At 36.9% G+C, this 17,531-nt stretch overlaps 2 protein-coding genes across 2 annotated transcripts; both read right to left on the reverse strand.

Moving 5' to 3' along the window:
- Nucleotides 1-733: 733 nt before the first annotated feature.
- Nucleotides 734-2,908, reverse strand: LOC115227875 (EKC/KEOPS complex subunit TP53RK-like). The gene is made up of 3 exons (XM_029798585.1): nt 2,582-2,908; nt 1,766-1,835; nt 734-867 (listed from the first exon to the last, which is right to left on the reverse strand). Exons 1-3 carry the CDS (start codon nt 2,906-2,908, stop codon nt 734-736), a joined length of 531 nt encoding a protein of 176 aa, XP_029654445.1.
- Nucleotides 2,909-12,680: 9,772 nt separating this feature from the next.
- On the reverse strand, nt 12,681-13,679 carry LOC115227876 (peptidyl-prolyl cis-trans isomerase-like 4). Its single transcript, XM_029798587.2, has 2 exons — nt 12,984-13,679; nt 12,681-12,902 (listed from the first exon to the last, which is right to left on the reverse strand). Exons 1-2 carry the CDS (start codon nt 13,677-13,679, stop codon nt 12,681-12,683), a joined length of 918 nt encoding a protein of 305 aa, XP_029654447.1.
- Nucleotides 13,680-17,531: the final 3,852 nt, after the last annotated feature.

Here is a 17,531-nt window from a genome sequence, read left to right on the forward strand (position 1 = left end):
TTTTTTTTTAATTTTTTGGGGGGGAAGGTTTTAAGGACTTCATCATGTAAGTCGAGGACATTGTAGTTGTTCATTTTAACCAAAATGCAGAAATTTTTTTTAATTTGGTTGGGGGGAAGGTTTTAAGGACCTCATCATGTAAGTCGAGGACATCGTATTGCCAATTTGAAGTTGGTGTGCACACACAGACAGACAGACAGACACACAGACAGACAGACAGACAGACAGACACACACCATACCACTGATAGCATGCTTCCATTAATTGAAACAGTTAAACATCTAAGATCTCCAACAAACTGAGGTATGTGCTCATCGTCATTTTCGAAGAAGGATTCAAAGTAGACAGCAATTTTTTGGCCATCTCTTTTTATCAAAGTTTTCTTCTATAGTCATCGTGTAGAATTAATTCTTTAGGCCTGTCCGTTCTATTTAGTAATTAAATAGCTCTGAATATTTTTTGGCCATTGTTGAGCTGTTCAACCTCTTCGGCGTATTGTTCAAGTGTTCTTTGATGGAGTAGGCGTACTCTTCTCTTTATATCCCGTAGAGTGGAGTTCCTCTTATATTTTAGTTTTATTTGCATATCTGTTTAAATTGAGAAACAACAGCTTTATGGTCACTTTATAGAAGTGTGGATTTGAGATTACGTTCACAGGCTGTAAATAAGTACAGTCTTACTATTCTGTTTCTTTCTTTGTCCCATCCATGTTGTCATATGTCTTGCCGGATGTTTAAATGCCATCTTCCACAAAAAGATCAAATCTACTGCAGAAGTCTATTAAAGCTGCGCCATTTGAGTTCTTTGTTTTTCTACTATAAGCTCCGATAAAATTTTTACAACGTGTTCCATCTTTGCATTCCAGACCTGCAAAGAAAATGAGAGAAGTATGTATATCACCTGTACCCATTTGAGTAAAAATTTTCAACTTTATGAGGACATTTCATTGCTATACATATTCTTAGTGCATATGCGTTAGTGATCGTCAAAAGCGTTTTCCCCATCATTAGTTTTAAGACTAATATCTTGTCATTGATTCTCCAGGATTTGTTAATTGATTTACTGCAACTACATGTCTGTAGTGTCTACATTCCGGTTTTAGTGGAATAATCTTATATAATTCAGAAATCTCATCGAGATCCTTTTTGAGCTTAGTTTCTTGAAAGTAAGCTACTAAAACTGCATAATAGATTAGATCCTCAGTCAATTTTGTTCTAAGAGAAAATTCATCTGACATTGAACGTCATAAATACGAACTATCCCGGATGTGTATTAGACATTAGAAAGACGCCACCACCTCAACCGATTATTACTAAGACCAGATGGGGACTCTTCGGCCACTACTACAGATATATTTCTTTTTTCCGCTAATGAAATCATTGAAACATACTTTTCGAGGCAGTCCACAAACGACATTGCCACTCATCATAAATAATGACCTAAATCAGGCATTCTCAACCTTTTTTTGTTCATCGCCCCCTTAGATATTTTATCGCCCCCTTGTCCCCATACAATTTAAAAATTTTTGGGCATTGTCCCTTAATTGGTTGTTTTTTGTATATAACTCAAAAATCAAAATATAAAATAATAAATCAAATGTAAAAAATTGAATTTTTATTAAAAATTATTAGTGAGACTCGATATTGATGTTTACTCGCTAAGTATTCTATGTCAGGTTTAAATTAAATAATAATAATAATAAATCCCATTAAAACAGCTTTACTATCTACAATGACGCTTTCATCAATTTGTAATGAAAACTTACTTCGCTTTAGTCTTTCAATAAGGATTTCCTTTACATTGTCACCCATTTCATCAATTCTTCGACGAATCACCTGAACGCGTTATTTAATGGTTAAGACGGTGATTTTGTTTGGCTTAAATAATAATAATAATCGAATCATTGCTAAGAGGTAGACTTTTAATAATTTTAGAAGCATCTTGATGCATTACATCCAATATTATTACTTCCAGTGATGGAATTATTGCATTTTCTGCGATAGTATGAGAACTGGAAGTTTTGCAATAATTTCAGCAATTTTATAAGAAGCGATGTGCGCATCCACAACTATATATAAATAAATGTTAAATAACCATCATGTACTGGCTTTGTGAATAACGATTTGATCGTTTTCTTATTTTCAAAATTGTATTTTAAATTTTGAAAATATTCAATCGGCTTTGACATTTTATCCGGGTGCTTGCGTTTTAGATGATCCTGTAATCGTGATGGCTTCATCGCCTCATTTGAGAAAGAACATTGACAACTAAGACAATAAGGCTGTTTTGTATCTTCAGTACTTTGAATAAACCCATATTTTAAATATTCGTTTTGATAATGACGACTTTTCTTATTTGAGCGAGAAGACATCTTAGATACCAAACAAGAATGTAAAAGCAGCGTGCTATTTTAAAATCGGCCCCCTGTACAAAATTTTCGCCCCCCTAGGGGGGCGATTCGCCCCCGGTTAAACTTAAAATAATTGTCAATCATATTTCATAGTAAACATAACAACAAAATTTTTCAGTAATAAAATTAAAATCAGCCGACCATTTCCCGTTTTCTTCCCCTTAAACGAACCTGTTCATATTTTGCAGCTCCAGCAGGACACAAAATAGAATAATTATGAACAAGAGCAGCAAACAAGTCAGTTGTATCACCATGTGTGGAACAAAGTGATCTCTCGAGGACATAAATATCGACTCCCATGTCTTCCGATGAATGAACGTTCACCTGAGCCAATCCAAAGTCTATCAAATGAATTGATCGTTGGTCTTTGGGGTCGATCAGGATGTTGGAAGTTGTAAGATCCCCGTGAATGACAAATTTGGCGTGTAATGTGCCCAAAATAGTGCCAAGTGATTCAAATATTTGTTTCATTCCATCATTGGTCTTGTTTTCGACCATAAATTGTCTGAGAGTTATAGATTGTGATATATATTCCATGTATATTAGTCCACGGGATATGTCGACTAGGTAGATAGAGGGAGTTTTTATTCCGATTTCTTTGCAGCGAAATATCGCTTTTATTTCGGCTTTTATGCGATGTTGTGTTAACGATTTGTCCAGGTCAGGATTCCGGTATTTTCGTGGAAATCTTTCTTTTATTATGCAGGGGAATGTGAAAAACTGAGATATGTACAATTTACTTTCTGCTCCTTGTTTCCATATCTAATTTATTAGTATCCCACGTGAATAACTTTGTATGTCAAATCCATTTAAAATTAATTAACATTTTATTATATATTTTATGAAAAAAACTACAAATATTAATAAGTTTATTTGGTTAAATGGAGACCAGAAGAAACATTTATTGCATCCCACGGAAAAAGCGGAGAAATACCCCTGAAACCGCTTTGATTCAATTTTATGCCTGTTTAGACCCATTCTTATGTGACACGGAATTCCGTAACCAGCCAGACACAAAACGACATGGACTGAAATCAGAAAGGATTCAAATGGAAATTACATAAAAATATTCAATCAAATAGACTACATTCTCTGCAAAGCTGCCCATAAACATTTATTTTGGATTCGGGATCATATGGGTGATTAAAGACAAATAGTGACCAAAACAAGGCATACAACCAACTAAAAAAACTGACTAACATGAAAGTTTCAATCTTGAACTATTCAAAGATAAAAAAATTTAAAACAGAAGTACTCAAACAAACCACAAGAAAAACTCAACGATATTGACATGACGAAGTCTGCAAATACACTATAAAATGATGTGACCAGTTTAATGAAGTAGACAGTTCTAAATGTAATTGAATTCATTCAAAAACAACGCAAATTTCACAATAACGAGATATTTCCACTTTCAGAAAAGCATAAAGACTTGAAGTTAAGAATACAAAACAATTCTAAAAACATAAGAAAACTTTGAAAATTACGCACTTAGATATAACTAAATAGAAAGAAAATACACAAATCGCTAATTTATAAAGAAATCGAAAAGCAACTCCAAAAAATATAAAGCAAAAAAATGAGACAAAAATGTTTGTAGCCATGAGACTGTTAATCAAAAAAGAGAGCATACATGATCACAGTCTTGGACATCATGAGAGCTGCCGTCATTGGCAACAAAGGCAAAGTAGAGGCTATTTCTGCTTAACTGGGAGAGTGAATAAGATACAAACTTTACCAACATACCGTAGGAGCACAGAGTTTGCAAATAAACACTTGTGAAGTATTGGAGGAAATCAAAAAACTAAAAAAAGGCAAGTCTGGAAGACCAGATAATACCCACCTGAACTAGTAAAGTACGTGCCAATGAAGGTTGCTGAAATCATTGCAAATATCCTGAAGAAAATATTTGAGCAGAATACTTTATTAGATTTCGGGAAAGAATGGTTAATTACATTGCAGAAACACGAAAAACAGAAAAATTCCTACTTAGCTTAAACCTATTATTCTACTAACGACACTCCTGAAAACATTGTCGTTGGTTGCATCGTAGAGGATAAAAATTAAGGTGAAAAATTTTCTGTCACCGAAGCAAAATGTGTTCAGAACTGTCAAGTCCACTGCTGATGTTATCTTGACACACAGATGCCTCTGCCTGATGTCCAAAATACAAATGCGCTAAGATACTTTAAATTTATATGTCCAAAACACTCTACTAAGTTCATGGAATTAAACTTGTGGAAATACTCATGACTTTTTTAATCAGAACAATATCAAAAGTCTTCAAGACACTCAATTAATAACTGAACTTGATAAAATTGTGTAAAACTATTTCTACACATTACAGGCCATACGACAGTGCGACTTGCTTTCCCCCAGTTTGGTTTATTTCTAACTAGAGACACCATTTAGAGATTTTAGGCCTCTTTTCGACAATTGAATCATTACCAAATATATTTTCCAAATGACTTTTAATAGTCAATCATAATAAAATGGAATATAAAAACCCGGAGAATATATCAATGGACAGTTTCGCTAAAAATAACTTTAATGATGACATATAAAGAATCATTATTAGTAAACTCGATGGTCTCCAATGCGGAAATTCATTTCTCACTTCAGGTATTCTGGACGATTTTAGGCCTTTGTTTGTACTTTTGATTTATCAACTGCATAGGGATAAGGAACATTCCTACTATCCAACTCAGTATCCCTTAATTTGTGCCTGAAGGAGACAATCATATTTTCTAGTTTCCTTTTTATAAGAAAGTACAGTACGACCCCGCCCCAATAAAACCCCGGCCTTGGGGCACCCTCTGTATTTGGGGCGATTTTTTTAATAAAAATTATTTTGAATGATTTCTCAGTTTTTGTATATTTTTTGACCAATAAGAAGCTTAAATTTGAAATACGAAACCCCGCTTATTGGGGCACTTTTTCAATCGATAATATTAAAATTTATTATTTCATTTTTATTCTTTATTTAATTAATTTTTAAATATTTTTAAGCATGCCAGCGAAGCTTAGTCGGAACTTGAAGCAAAAGATTTCCGAATCATTAATGAAAGGAGATATTTCTGAAAGAAAAATTTGTCGATTATATAATATTGGGAAAGGAACTGTCTCAAGAATAAAAAAAGAAATTGGAAAAGGATTTTCAAAAGCAGAAACGTGCTCTGATGAACACTCGTTTAAGAACTTTTGAATCAGATCTTTCTATCGAATTGATCGATTAGTCTTTGAAGTTTTTAAATTTGGAGAAGATGGGATTTCAGTTTCAGGATTTCTCCTGAAAACTGTTGCAAAAAAATTGCATCGAATTTTAACTTCGATAATTTTAAAGCATCGAATGGACGAACGAACGAACAGATTTTATTGACTTAGCAACCGAAAGAGAAGAGTTATATAAAAGGTTTTATTAAAATCGAGACACCGAAAGCCTCCTCCTTGCTTTCCTTTCACTTCTCATGCCCTTTGCAATGAGCAGAGGACTTGCCGAATGTTTTGAGTTTGTTTGTCTAGCTCTCTGGGGAGATCCTGATCAAGCCGTAGCTTATACGCCAGTTTAATCGCAAAGCGCCTTGTTTTCTCCATTTGGTGATTATGCGATTTCTCTCGTCTGTAGGGTACCAACCTTCATGTCCAACTGGTTCTACAGTCGCCTTATATGAAGAAAAGGTGTCTGGGAGAGATGGAAGCGTATAAGGCTTCTCAGGATCCCGGAACATTTCCTTCTTTTAGATTCCACGAACTTAAGGAACGATCCGTCAGCCCCGATCGTTACCCCAAGGTAGCGTAGGTCGTCAGAAATTCTTAGTCCCATTGTCTCCAGAAGTGGTTCTCTTCCTTTCCGAGTTTTAGAAATCCACGTGATGGTGGACTTGTCTCGTGCTAAGAGAGGGCTTTCTCCATTGCCCAAGCCAAGACCAACCCTCGCTACATATTCCCTCAGCCTTTTCCAAGAGAGGTCCTTGGATCGCGACAGATCCGTAACCAATATGTCGTCCGCATAGATAATTAGTAGACTCTCCGGATTTTCTGGTTTCGGGATGTCGGCAACGTATAAGTTGAAAAGTAGAGGGCTCAGGACCGACCCTTGAGGCACTCCCCTCCTTAGATTGATTGTATCCGAGGTCCGGTTACCACATCTGATAAAAGACTTTCGCATGTGTAGGAAATTCTCTAGCCATTTAACAGTCCTTTGCCCCGGATGGATACTGATGATCCTTTCCAGGAGGCCTAGGTGCCAAACGCTGTCGAACGCCTTTGAGATGTCCAGACAAACAGCTGTCATCCCCATCTTGTGTGTAAGGGCCCTCGAGATTTGCGTTTCCAGTTGGGCAAAGCAGTTTCCACAGGACTTCCCACGTCGGAAACCCCATTGTTCTTTAGCCAGGTAACCTGACTCCTCCACGAGAATAGATAATCTGTTAAAGATTATACGTTCCATGATTCTTGATATGGAGCAGATGAGACTTATGGGTCGGAAATTTTCTGCACGGTCTTTAGGTTTCCCTGCCTTTGGAATCATTCGTACCACGGTTTTCTTCCATGCATTCGGGACGTATCCAGTCTCCCAACTGGCATTGAAAAGTATCGTTATTATCTTGACTAGGCTTATCGGGGCCTCTTTGAAGACTCGGACGGGTATGTAATCAAAACCCGGTGCGTTGTCCTTGCATCTTTTAATTGCTAGTAGGGTTTCATCCAGAGTGATTGCGTGACAAAGTCGACCAGGGGACATTTTCGCAGAGGCTATTGCCCTCTTTTTATCGTCCATTATATCTGTCGGGACAAAACAGCTCGGGTCGACATCTTGAATTTTCGCCAGTTGTTGACGTAAAGCGTCAGGTACATCGTCTCGGTTGATGGCATAGCCATTTTCTGTGGTTAAATTGATTTCATCTCCTTTGCATTCCGTTTCCTTTAGGCGATTATATGCCTTCCAGAAACTTGGGTGTCTTCGATTAAGCTTAGAGCATTCCAATCTCCAAGCTGAGTCAATGTTTTCTTTAGACCTTTTGTCGATCCTCTTTTTAAGAGAGGAAATCATTACTCGTAGGCGTGTGCAGTCTGTTGGGTCAAAACATCTGCGTAGCCTCTTCTGGTATCTTGCCTTTTCTTTCAGGAGACTCACTACTGTGTCGTCGAGTTCATGAGTCCCTCCACCAGAGTGTTTAATGAACTTCTCCAAAGAAGTGTTGATAAGATTCCTAACGAGCTGGTCCAGACTTTCAATTTGTTTTGTCGTGTGAACTGCTACCCGATGTATGAGTGACTCTAGCGAGGTTGTCAGGAATAGGGACACAAGGGGCCAATTCGTTTGATTGGTATTGTATCCAATAAATACTTCAGCTTGCAGAACTGAGCCTGCACGCAACACCATTGTTTGAGGAAGGTGATCGCTTCCGATATCAATTTCAATGCGTGGGCGGTCACAGAGGGGAGCTAAGCAGTCCGCCACGAGAAACACACCAAGTCGATCTTCTCCGTAACATGAGAAGTGATTCGTTTCGTCAGAGGACCAGACCTCAAAACCGTGTCTCGCCGATAAGGTATGAAGTAACCGTCCGTCACTGTTTGTTGATACGCATCCATATAGCGAGTTCTTTGCGTTTAGGTCTCCGACTAGAATCGACTTTCCATTTGCCTTGAAGAAACCTCCAACTAGGTCTGGGTAACTCTTGAGGTCCTTTGAGTACATCCCCCCAATAGTGATCCATCCCAGAGATGTATGGGGCTCGAGAGACAGCATTTCGCATCGACTTTCTTCTATTCTCCTGTGGTTTCTTGTTTGAAGGTTTTCTTTATAGTAGATGCACGATCCGGTTCCCGCATTTGCAAACGGTTTCCAGGCAATACTCAATGACTTGTATCCTTTGATGCTGAAGGATTGGCCTTCCTTCAGTTTCGATTCATTGATAACAAGTATATCCATGTCTACGGAGCCAATCATGTGGAGTAGCTCCGTAGCCCGTCTCCAAAGAGATCGGGCGTTGACGAGCGTTATAACGCTCATATCTTTCCGTCTGGATACTGGCGGCAGACCTCTCCCTTTAAGAGCGCCACCAGGAGGAGTAAACCCTCTCCCTTCTTTTTTGTCAGCGGCTTTTTGTCCGTAATCATTAATTTGATGTCCGACTCCAGCTTCTCAGCGTATGACAGTCCCTCCATTTGCCACGGCATAATAGAAGGGTTCTGCTTCCCTTTTCGATGGGACTGTATCTCTTTTGGGTTTACCGCTTTCAGTCTGTAGTGGTTTTCCTTCTTGTTTAGGAATATTGGTAGCCAGTGCGTCTGGTTTTGAAGGCTCGACGACCACACTCAGTGCTTCTGATTTCGGATGGGGTATTAATCCGACTCCAATAAATTGAGTTTCCTCGCGGAGGTTCTCAGTTTCTTCATCTGTTTGGGTTCCTACGTCGAAAGTGTCCTTCTTTTGTCGACCGTCTTCCACTCTGACGGATGTGGTTTGCTTTTAGGACTGGGTTTTGTTGTTTCTTCTTTCATATGGCAACTGCTGCTGATATTGTCTTTGGAATAGACAATTTTTTGTGTCCTAAGCCGGAAGATCTCTTCCTTTGGTGATTTTTGGTCTCGTTTGGACATACTTAGTATGACCTTTAAGGCTTCCTTCGCTTTAGGGCAACCTCGAAAGCTTGCCAATGCTCTGTCGATCCGCAATTAATACAGATTTTGGAGATTTGCCCTTGTTTTGAGCACGAAGCTCGATCATGATCTTCTCCACAGAGTAAGCACCTTCTTTTTTCTTTGCAGTTTTGGGACAAGTGCCCAAAATTCTGACAGGATAGCACTGTGGTGCCGGTTTACGGAACCACTCACAAGATACACGGTGAAAAGCATTGTGATGGCCATTCTGACCAGAGATGCTGCCTCACCACGGTTCGGGATTACTACCTTCGCCATTGGCAATGGGGCGACCATTTTTTGAAAACATTCTACTTTGAATCCGGGCGACAGTATAGACTGAAGATAGTCTTCGAGTTCTGGAGTGCCAACCCAATACGGTAGGTTCCTTAGGACGACCTCTGATGGGCCGAGGGATGCTTCCTTGATGGTGTGACCTTCTACTCCAAAGGGTTTTGTATCTCGGAAATCTTCAGTAAAACTTTTCGCCTCTTTCTCCGACGGAAAAGTGAGGACAAAGTCCCCGTTGCGGCGACGATAAACTTTCGATTGTTTTACGCTTTCACGTGAACATAAAATATTTGCGATGATGATGGCCCCCAAAGACTGGTTGTTTATAGTTAAAATTAGAGTTTTTGACATATTTTGTATCCAAATTGACAATGGACCTGATTTGCATCATCGAATGGATGGTTGGATCGTTTTAAAAAACGTCACGAATTACTATTTAAAGTAATTTCCGGAGAAAAGAACTTGTGCGACAAAGATAAGATCGAAGATTTTTTAATGACTACGACAATTTATTTGATAAATTCGAGAAAAAATATATTTTCAACTGTGACAAACATCCCTTTTTGTCAAAAAGAATTCATGTAAATCATTTGTATCTTCGAATGATGACTGTTTCGGTAAAACAAAAAGTAAAGAACGAGTTCCGGTTCTTTTATGCTGCAGCCTTGAAGGTGAGAAATTAAAGCCCCTTGTTATCGGGAATTCAAATCCCCAAGATGCTTAAAAAATAAAAACTGAAGATTATGGAGTATGTTGTATTAGATTATTTTTAGGTTTTGTACACTGCATCAAAAAATGCTTGGATGACGATTGATAGTTTCGATAAATGGTTACAGAAGATAAACTTCAAAATGGCTCAAAAAACAAAAATTTTGATTCTATGGATAATGAACCGTGCCACAAATTACAAAGAATATTCAAACTTATCATTTCTTAAATTTCCTAAAATACAACCACTTCTTCAACCTTTAGATATGGGGATCATAAATTCGTTTAAAGCCTATTATAGCAACGTTCTTTATGAAATGATATGTACTGATGATCTTAAAAAATACTATTCGACTTTATTGAAAATTAATATGAGGCAAATAATCGCATATGTGGGAGAAGCATGGAGTCGAGTAACAACAACAATTGTCAATTGTTGGATGAAAATAAACGAACAGAGAACATGTTTTCCTGAAATTAATTCAAAAAAGAATCTGAATTAATTGATAAGCATGTTTTAGCTTTAATGGATCTTGAAATAAACGGAATTGAGGATAATGATACTTTGTATAATGGAAATGATGAAATTGAAGGGTCCGACTTAAAAGATTCAATGAGAATAATTAATGATCTTGAAACTTCCTTATTCAACACTTGCCCTGAAGGACTCAAAGAATACTATGAATTCAAGATAAAAATGTCGAAGATTCTAAGAAATTATAATACTGGATTCAAAATAACTGATTATTTTTCATAGAATAAATTAATTCCTCTTTTTTAATACGAAAAAATATTTTATTATTAAAAAATACAGATATTTGCTTTTAAAATGTAAAATTATATACCCTCTATCTTAGGGGCACCCTCTATATTTGGGGCACTTTTCTATTGGGGCGGGGTCGTACTGTATAATTAACTTAAATGGATGTTTCAATTTCTCAAACACCATGTTTAATAAAATTAATTATGTAAATTCTATCTTAAATTATTTAAGAATCCAGATCGTCAGTGATTTCTCTTCTTCGCTTGGAAAAAGAGTTTGCAAACAAAATTCTCATCATTTTCCATTCTGCGTCAAGTAATTGTTCACTGAGTGTCCTCACGACATGCCAGCTCCGCAAGTTGATTGGCGGCAGAGGCGTACTCCTCGTTGTTCCTTCATCCCATGTCTGTGTTCAATACATACTCTCTAGAGTCCTCTCTCAGCACAACCGACTGGATGTATGTCCTCGTTCCTTCTTCAATGGATAATTTGTCCATATGACTTTTAAAGAACTTTGAGACAACTCCATCCCATGTCAAGACAATTGGAATAATCTTCACTTTGCTCATAGAGAACCGACATTTCTTTGCAAGCAGGTCATATTTGTGAAATTTCTCCACTTCAACTTGCTTTAAACGGTTTGCGAGGGATATTTCAAACATTAAAGCATTCATAAAAAATAATGAAGGTCAAACGTAGCAGATTTTCAGTTTTTTTTCTTTATTAGAAACTGTGATTTTAGCAGAGGTAAATATTTTTTTACTATCAATTTTCAAAAAATATTCATTTTCTAATACTATTGACGCAACGAATAGTTTATAATATTGTTAGTAAATTACGTTTAATGCTAACATTAACACTGTTTCTATTTCTGCAAAACTCGATGTCACTAATAGTTCACAAGACAGAAAATATGGCACATACTGACCCAGTCCAGACTGATGAGGACGACCTTTCAGACTGGAGTTATCTAGGACTTCGTATGGATCTGGTAGTATAATTTTCCTTTATGTTTAGCTGAGGATGCTGTTCGAGGTTTATTACGGGTAAGAGTGCTTTAAATTTTTAATAGAATTTGGGGCTTTTTTTAATTTTTACTAATATAACTATCATCAAAAACTAATCTATCCATTTGTATTAATTTTATATTCTCTAAGACTATTAGTCTGTAAATCTACACCCTAACTGTGTGTCGGGAATCTACTAACTATAATTCTTGTTGCTAAAAATCGTTTTTGTGATCTCCTTCATGCAAGCAGTGTTGGAAAAACAGTTCAAAAAATCAACAAACTATCAGAACCATTAACTGTTTGTCGTCTTTCTCCATTTCCTTTTCAACCAAACAAGGAATAAAAATTACTCCATTTTATTAAGCTTATTTATTTACAAATTATTCGAAAAAATGTCATAAAATGTTACAAACGGGAATGTTTATCCCTTCGTTTCTTACAGTCCGGACATTTTGCCATTTTTTTACATTTCTTGGAAGAATGACGGTGCTTTTTACACCGAAAATGAGCCTCCTCTGCCTGTCCATTCCCAACCTCCTCAGACTTGTCCAAGTCCCGGAATATAAACTCCCCTCGCCTACAACACTCATACCCAGCCCAACTCATGTCGATGGTGCCTCTGATTCAATGCAAACTCATCTGAGAGGGCCAACATTTCCTTTTCCCGAGAAGCAAGGTCAAGTACATGGTTAGGCTCAGCCGTCCTGCCCCTCGACTCCCTCCACGCCCCCAACAACTTGCTTACTGACTGAGAAAAGTCGACGTGTATTCTCCGGTCATCAATTAGGACATTATCCATTTTAAAATAGGCATCCTCACAGGAGGAGACCTGCCTGTTTTACCCCTCAAATCATACATTCTCAAACTCCACAAAAGCATACTGCAATGACTTACCAGTCCCTTTCTCACGGATTATTTCACACCTCACAAAAATTGAATAAAACAACTTTAGAATATTCCCGAAGCGTGAAAATATCACCTCCAAGTCTTCATCGCTGGTCAATGGGTTAAGCTTGCATACAAACAAAATATTCTCAGCTGGTTTGACCTCAGGGGCTGGCAGATCTCCAACCTATGACTGAGTGAGTGGAATAACCATTGTGAGAATATTGGCATTCATTTCCCCATCCCTGTCCTCATTTATCCTCTCTACCTCCTCCTTAGATATACAAGTATCCAATTCCTCGTCATATTTTATCCTCCCAGTCTCCACCTCAGCAGCCTCATTAGTCGTAGGAGAATTAGGCGGAAAAATCAGTCCAGGCGGCTCATCGAAGGGATCCTCTTCTACCCACGTATGCAGAATCCTCACATCCCTATAAGGGGTTCCATCATCCCCAGTCATCGTGTCGTTCAGTTTGCTGAGGACATCGAAAGTCTCCTCACAGACTGACCCAAAAACAGTGTGCTTTCCGTCCAATGAGTCCAGACTGTTGGCCAAGGTGATAAAAAACTGAGAGCCGTGCAGTTTCTGGCCGTTATTGACCATGGAGAGAAGACCTTGTCTTTTGTGGGTTATTTTGGGGGTTTGTTCGGCCTCAAAGTACTTTCCGTCATCTCCGTAGAGATATCTAGGGTAGTCTTTAGTCCTTACTTGAAGACTGATTCTCCTCCGTTTCCTGTGGCTGTGGGATCCCCAGTTTGAGCTATGAAATTTCGCTGTGGGGTTATTTTGAATGTTTACTTTTATGAAGTGAAATAGACAAAAGTTGTAATATTTCATTTTGCATAATTTTAGGAATTTAGACAACCTTATTTGAATAATTAATTTATAAATACAGCGAGGACGTTCGTCTGTGAACAGCAGTACTTTCAAATTACCCACAGAAGTGTTTATTGTGACAGACATTGTATAACTTATTTAATGCACCACAAGAACAATGTGAGTTAAAAAATTTATTTAAATATTCTTTTAATTTTTCACATAATGTATATCTAGAAGAATCTCAGCCGTAGAGATCGAGTTGAATTTGTAAGACCATCCTTCACTCCTCGACTAGTGGGCGATAAATGTCTCTAACAGATAAAGCTAAAGAGGCAGTTTGGTAAAATTCGAAAATTTATTTTAGGAACATTGCGATCGTTATTTGAGTACTATTTGGACGAATTCACGTGGCGGACCTCATTAGTTGATAAAGAGAAGATATTCCAAGAATTTCTGCTCCTAATAGTCAACAAATACGATTTTTCAGCTTAATTCTTATTCTTTTTTTTTTTTTTAAACGTATTTAACTAACAATTAACACCGAAAATAGTTAAGTTCCAGCGGCGATGACGCAGTGTGCGTTGCCCCGAACAATGGCCAGGCCGATGCGCTGGCGGAACCAGAGGCTCTCTCTCGAGTCCTTGAGCCTTCTCCCGATGGACTGCCCGACCTCTTTGAGGAACGAGTCAGTCTCCTTTCCTGCAACTCCAGCGGTCTCCAGAGCGATTGCCGTAACGCGGTAGCGGTCGGTTCTTATTCTTAAAAAATATGACAATCCCATTAAAATCAAATTAAAAAATAATGAAAAAATAATTTAAGTTTATTGTTTATACGTCGAGATTTATACATTGACTAAAATTGTAGCTTACCGAAAGCTAAATTATTTTTTTATCGAATCTTTAGTGTAGTATCTCAACTCATTTCTAAAAGTCAAAACCGCTGAGAGAGGAGATCTACGGCTTCGTCTTACAAACATATAGTCAAATTTAGAAGAACTTGTTTCTAAATTCATAAAACATCATTGTTCTCATTGATTGTTGTTATAAATAAATTTTTTTTTCTTTTTGTTTCCATGTACTTCTTCATGGTGGGCAATATTGCTAAAAAGTTTGTTAAATTGTGCGACAAGAAAAAATTTGGGAAACACTGCCCTAAGAAGTCTGTCGGTTTTTCCGTGTGTCGCAATATAAGGGGAATGGGGTTGAATAAATAAGTAAATGAATAAAATTAAAATTTGATTTTAAGATTTTTTGACCATAAAAATTTCAAACATCCTAAACGTGCATGGAATAAATAGAAAATCAAGAAAGTCTTGTCCTTCTGCAAAAAAATGAAACCACCACAAATTATCTAACAGTTGATAAAAAACAAAATTCAATATTATTTAAAAAAACCGGAAGATTTTTATTATCCCCTCAATGTCCATATTTAATAAATATTTGTATATATTTGATGAAAATGAAACAAAAGTTATATCAAGAATAAACGTTTTGAAAATAATTAATGGTCTAAATAAACTTACTTGAAAATGGTTTCAGATAGCTTGATCCCTCCACTATGTGATATTTGGACTTATTCAGGCAAAAGTAACTTTATTCGCAAACTCCCTTGACTTTGATGATTTCAAGCATCCAATGGGTGGCTTGAAGTCACACTACTTCATTAAAGCCTACTCCATTTGGTGTGAAAAAAACAGAAGTTGATTCAGCTGTTGTTGACCATTGGATTACACAAGTTTCTTCTATTGTGGAAGAGTATGAGTGATTCTTACAACAATAGAAACTCCCAATATATCAATAAAAAATGATTATTTATCAAAAAACATTAAAATGGCATCCTCAATATTACCACAAATAGCTCCAAGTCGTTCCATATCCCAATCAAGCAGAGCAGACGAACCAACAAGTTGAAAATCACATATTTTATGTTCATTAAATATGACAATAACCACCCCCTCAGCATTTCTCTCATCCTCAGCAGAAGGGTCACTCAAAAACTTGCCTTCGTACAACGAAAATGTCCAAACCATTGGAAATGACCCACGTGTGACACATTTAATGTAAGGTTGACACACTAAACCATTCAAATTAATCCATCTGTAAAATACAGTTTTTTAAAGAGGCTAAAAAAGCAAGAAAAGCAGCACTGAGCACATTTCCGTTATCACTGATAACCAGAATGGAACATTCGAGAGAATATGCAGTCTACAAACTCAAAAAACACAAAGACAAGCCTTCCCAGTCTCCAAACAGAGGTCCTTCGGGTCAAGAATATCAAGACTATTCAAATATTAAACACTAAAACTGAGATAGAAGGGAATTTAGTTTATCTTGGAGGATTTTATCCCTGACCAAATTGGGGGACAGCGGAGAGGTGACGGACAAGGCTAGAAAGTGAGTTTATTGGCATACATATGTGGCCTGAATCAGGAGAGGATATTTCTGGCTTCCCTACAGTCTTTGAGATGTGGGAACTCTCAAAAAACCATTTTCAATCCAGAAATGACCTTTGTTTCGCCTATAGAGACAGAGCTTGAGCCATCGGTTGTTTCTGAAAAGTCGCCTGATGAAATGTAAATTGGTCGGTGTTGGTCAAAGTCACGACCATCTGGTCGAATATTGCTTTCCTGCGAAATTAAGGACCTTGGCTAACAAAATAGTCGGAATAGTGCCACATGAATCAACGTGGTTATTAATATTTATTTAAAATAATTTTACAAAAATTAATATTTTGTAATTTAATTAATAAATTATAAAATTAATAACCATTTTATTGTGTGATTAAAAATACTAAATTATCTGTCTAGTCTTTGTAAGCTGTCAGAAAATGCCGAAGTCTTTGAAATTAAATTAAAAATGATTAAATTTATTAATAATTTAGTGACAAATCTAATATATTTTAGAGAGTAGGTGGAGAAGGAGAACAAAAACGATGACAAAGACGGCAAAAAACATAACATGAGGTGGTCCACTAGAATAGATTAAATAAACCAACATTTGAAATAATGTTGAATCCGAAGATTGTAGTTGCCACATTGCCTGGCTTGATGCTCCCTTTCTTGAGGCAGTAGGTCTAGAATTTGATCTATTTGTGAGGATAAAATAGTTACCGTGAGGTCCCCATTATAAGAACAACAAGAAAATATAAAGTTAAAAATACGTGTACATTTATTGAAATTATAAATAATCATTAAAAAATAACTTAAATAATTTATTTAAAAAATTCAAATATTTTTATTTTTACTCTGAGACTTCCATTTTTGATCTCCTTGAGTCAAAATTAGTAAAATGTACTTTTCGGATAATTATGTTTTGTGCTGATTAGACCAATTGAACAGCAGATCGATTTGCTGTAACTGAAATTACAAACTAAATTCGCGTGTAATCAACAATCGTTAATATGACATTACGCATATCGTAGCAACAAATTTAAATACTTTATTGAGGTTAACCCGTCCTTAGCCTGATGTGGAGTCCTTTCAACCAGCCCATTTCTGCAAAGGATCTGCAGAAGGTGCTCAATAATTACATTCATGTCGACCGTCCGCCAACCAACAAAGTTGATTTATCACGTTTATTGTGATTTATTACTCAAATAGCTGCACCAAATACTCCTAAAAATCCATTTCTTAAGTCATGTGACATTCGTTCTGTGAAAATTCCCAGCGTCTATGCACAGGATGAAAGTAGAGAGGAATACAAACAGAGGACATCCGCCTCGTCTCTGAGAGAATATTCCAAAACCCCGACCACACGACTTTACAAATCAGTCTCTCTGAACGTCGTCGGTTTTTAAAACTAAATATTTTTTAAGATTCGTTTGATTTGAAAAATTCGACCAAAAATATTCAAAAAAACACCAAAAGTTGGATTCCGATAATTTTTAGAAAACTTGAAAAAAGATTTTAACGGACATTCGTTTTGTCTTCTCAACCAAAAAAGGGAATTCCAACTCAGGTCGTCCTTATTTTCGATTCCCTCCGCCTCCCGGAAAAAG

Source organism: Octopus sinensis, unplaced genomic scaffold, assembly GCF_006345805.1.
Source record: "Octopus sinensis unplaced genomic scaffold, ASM634580v1 Contig08463, whole genome shotgun sequence".
NCBI classification, from domain to species: domain Eukaryota; kingdom Metazoa; phylum Mollusca; class Cephalopoda; order Octopoda; family Octopodidae; genus Octopus; species Octopus sinensis.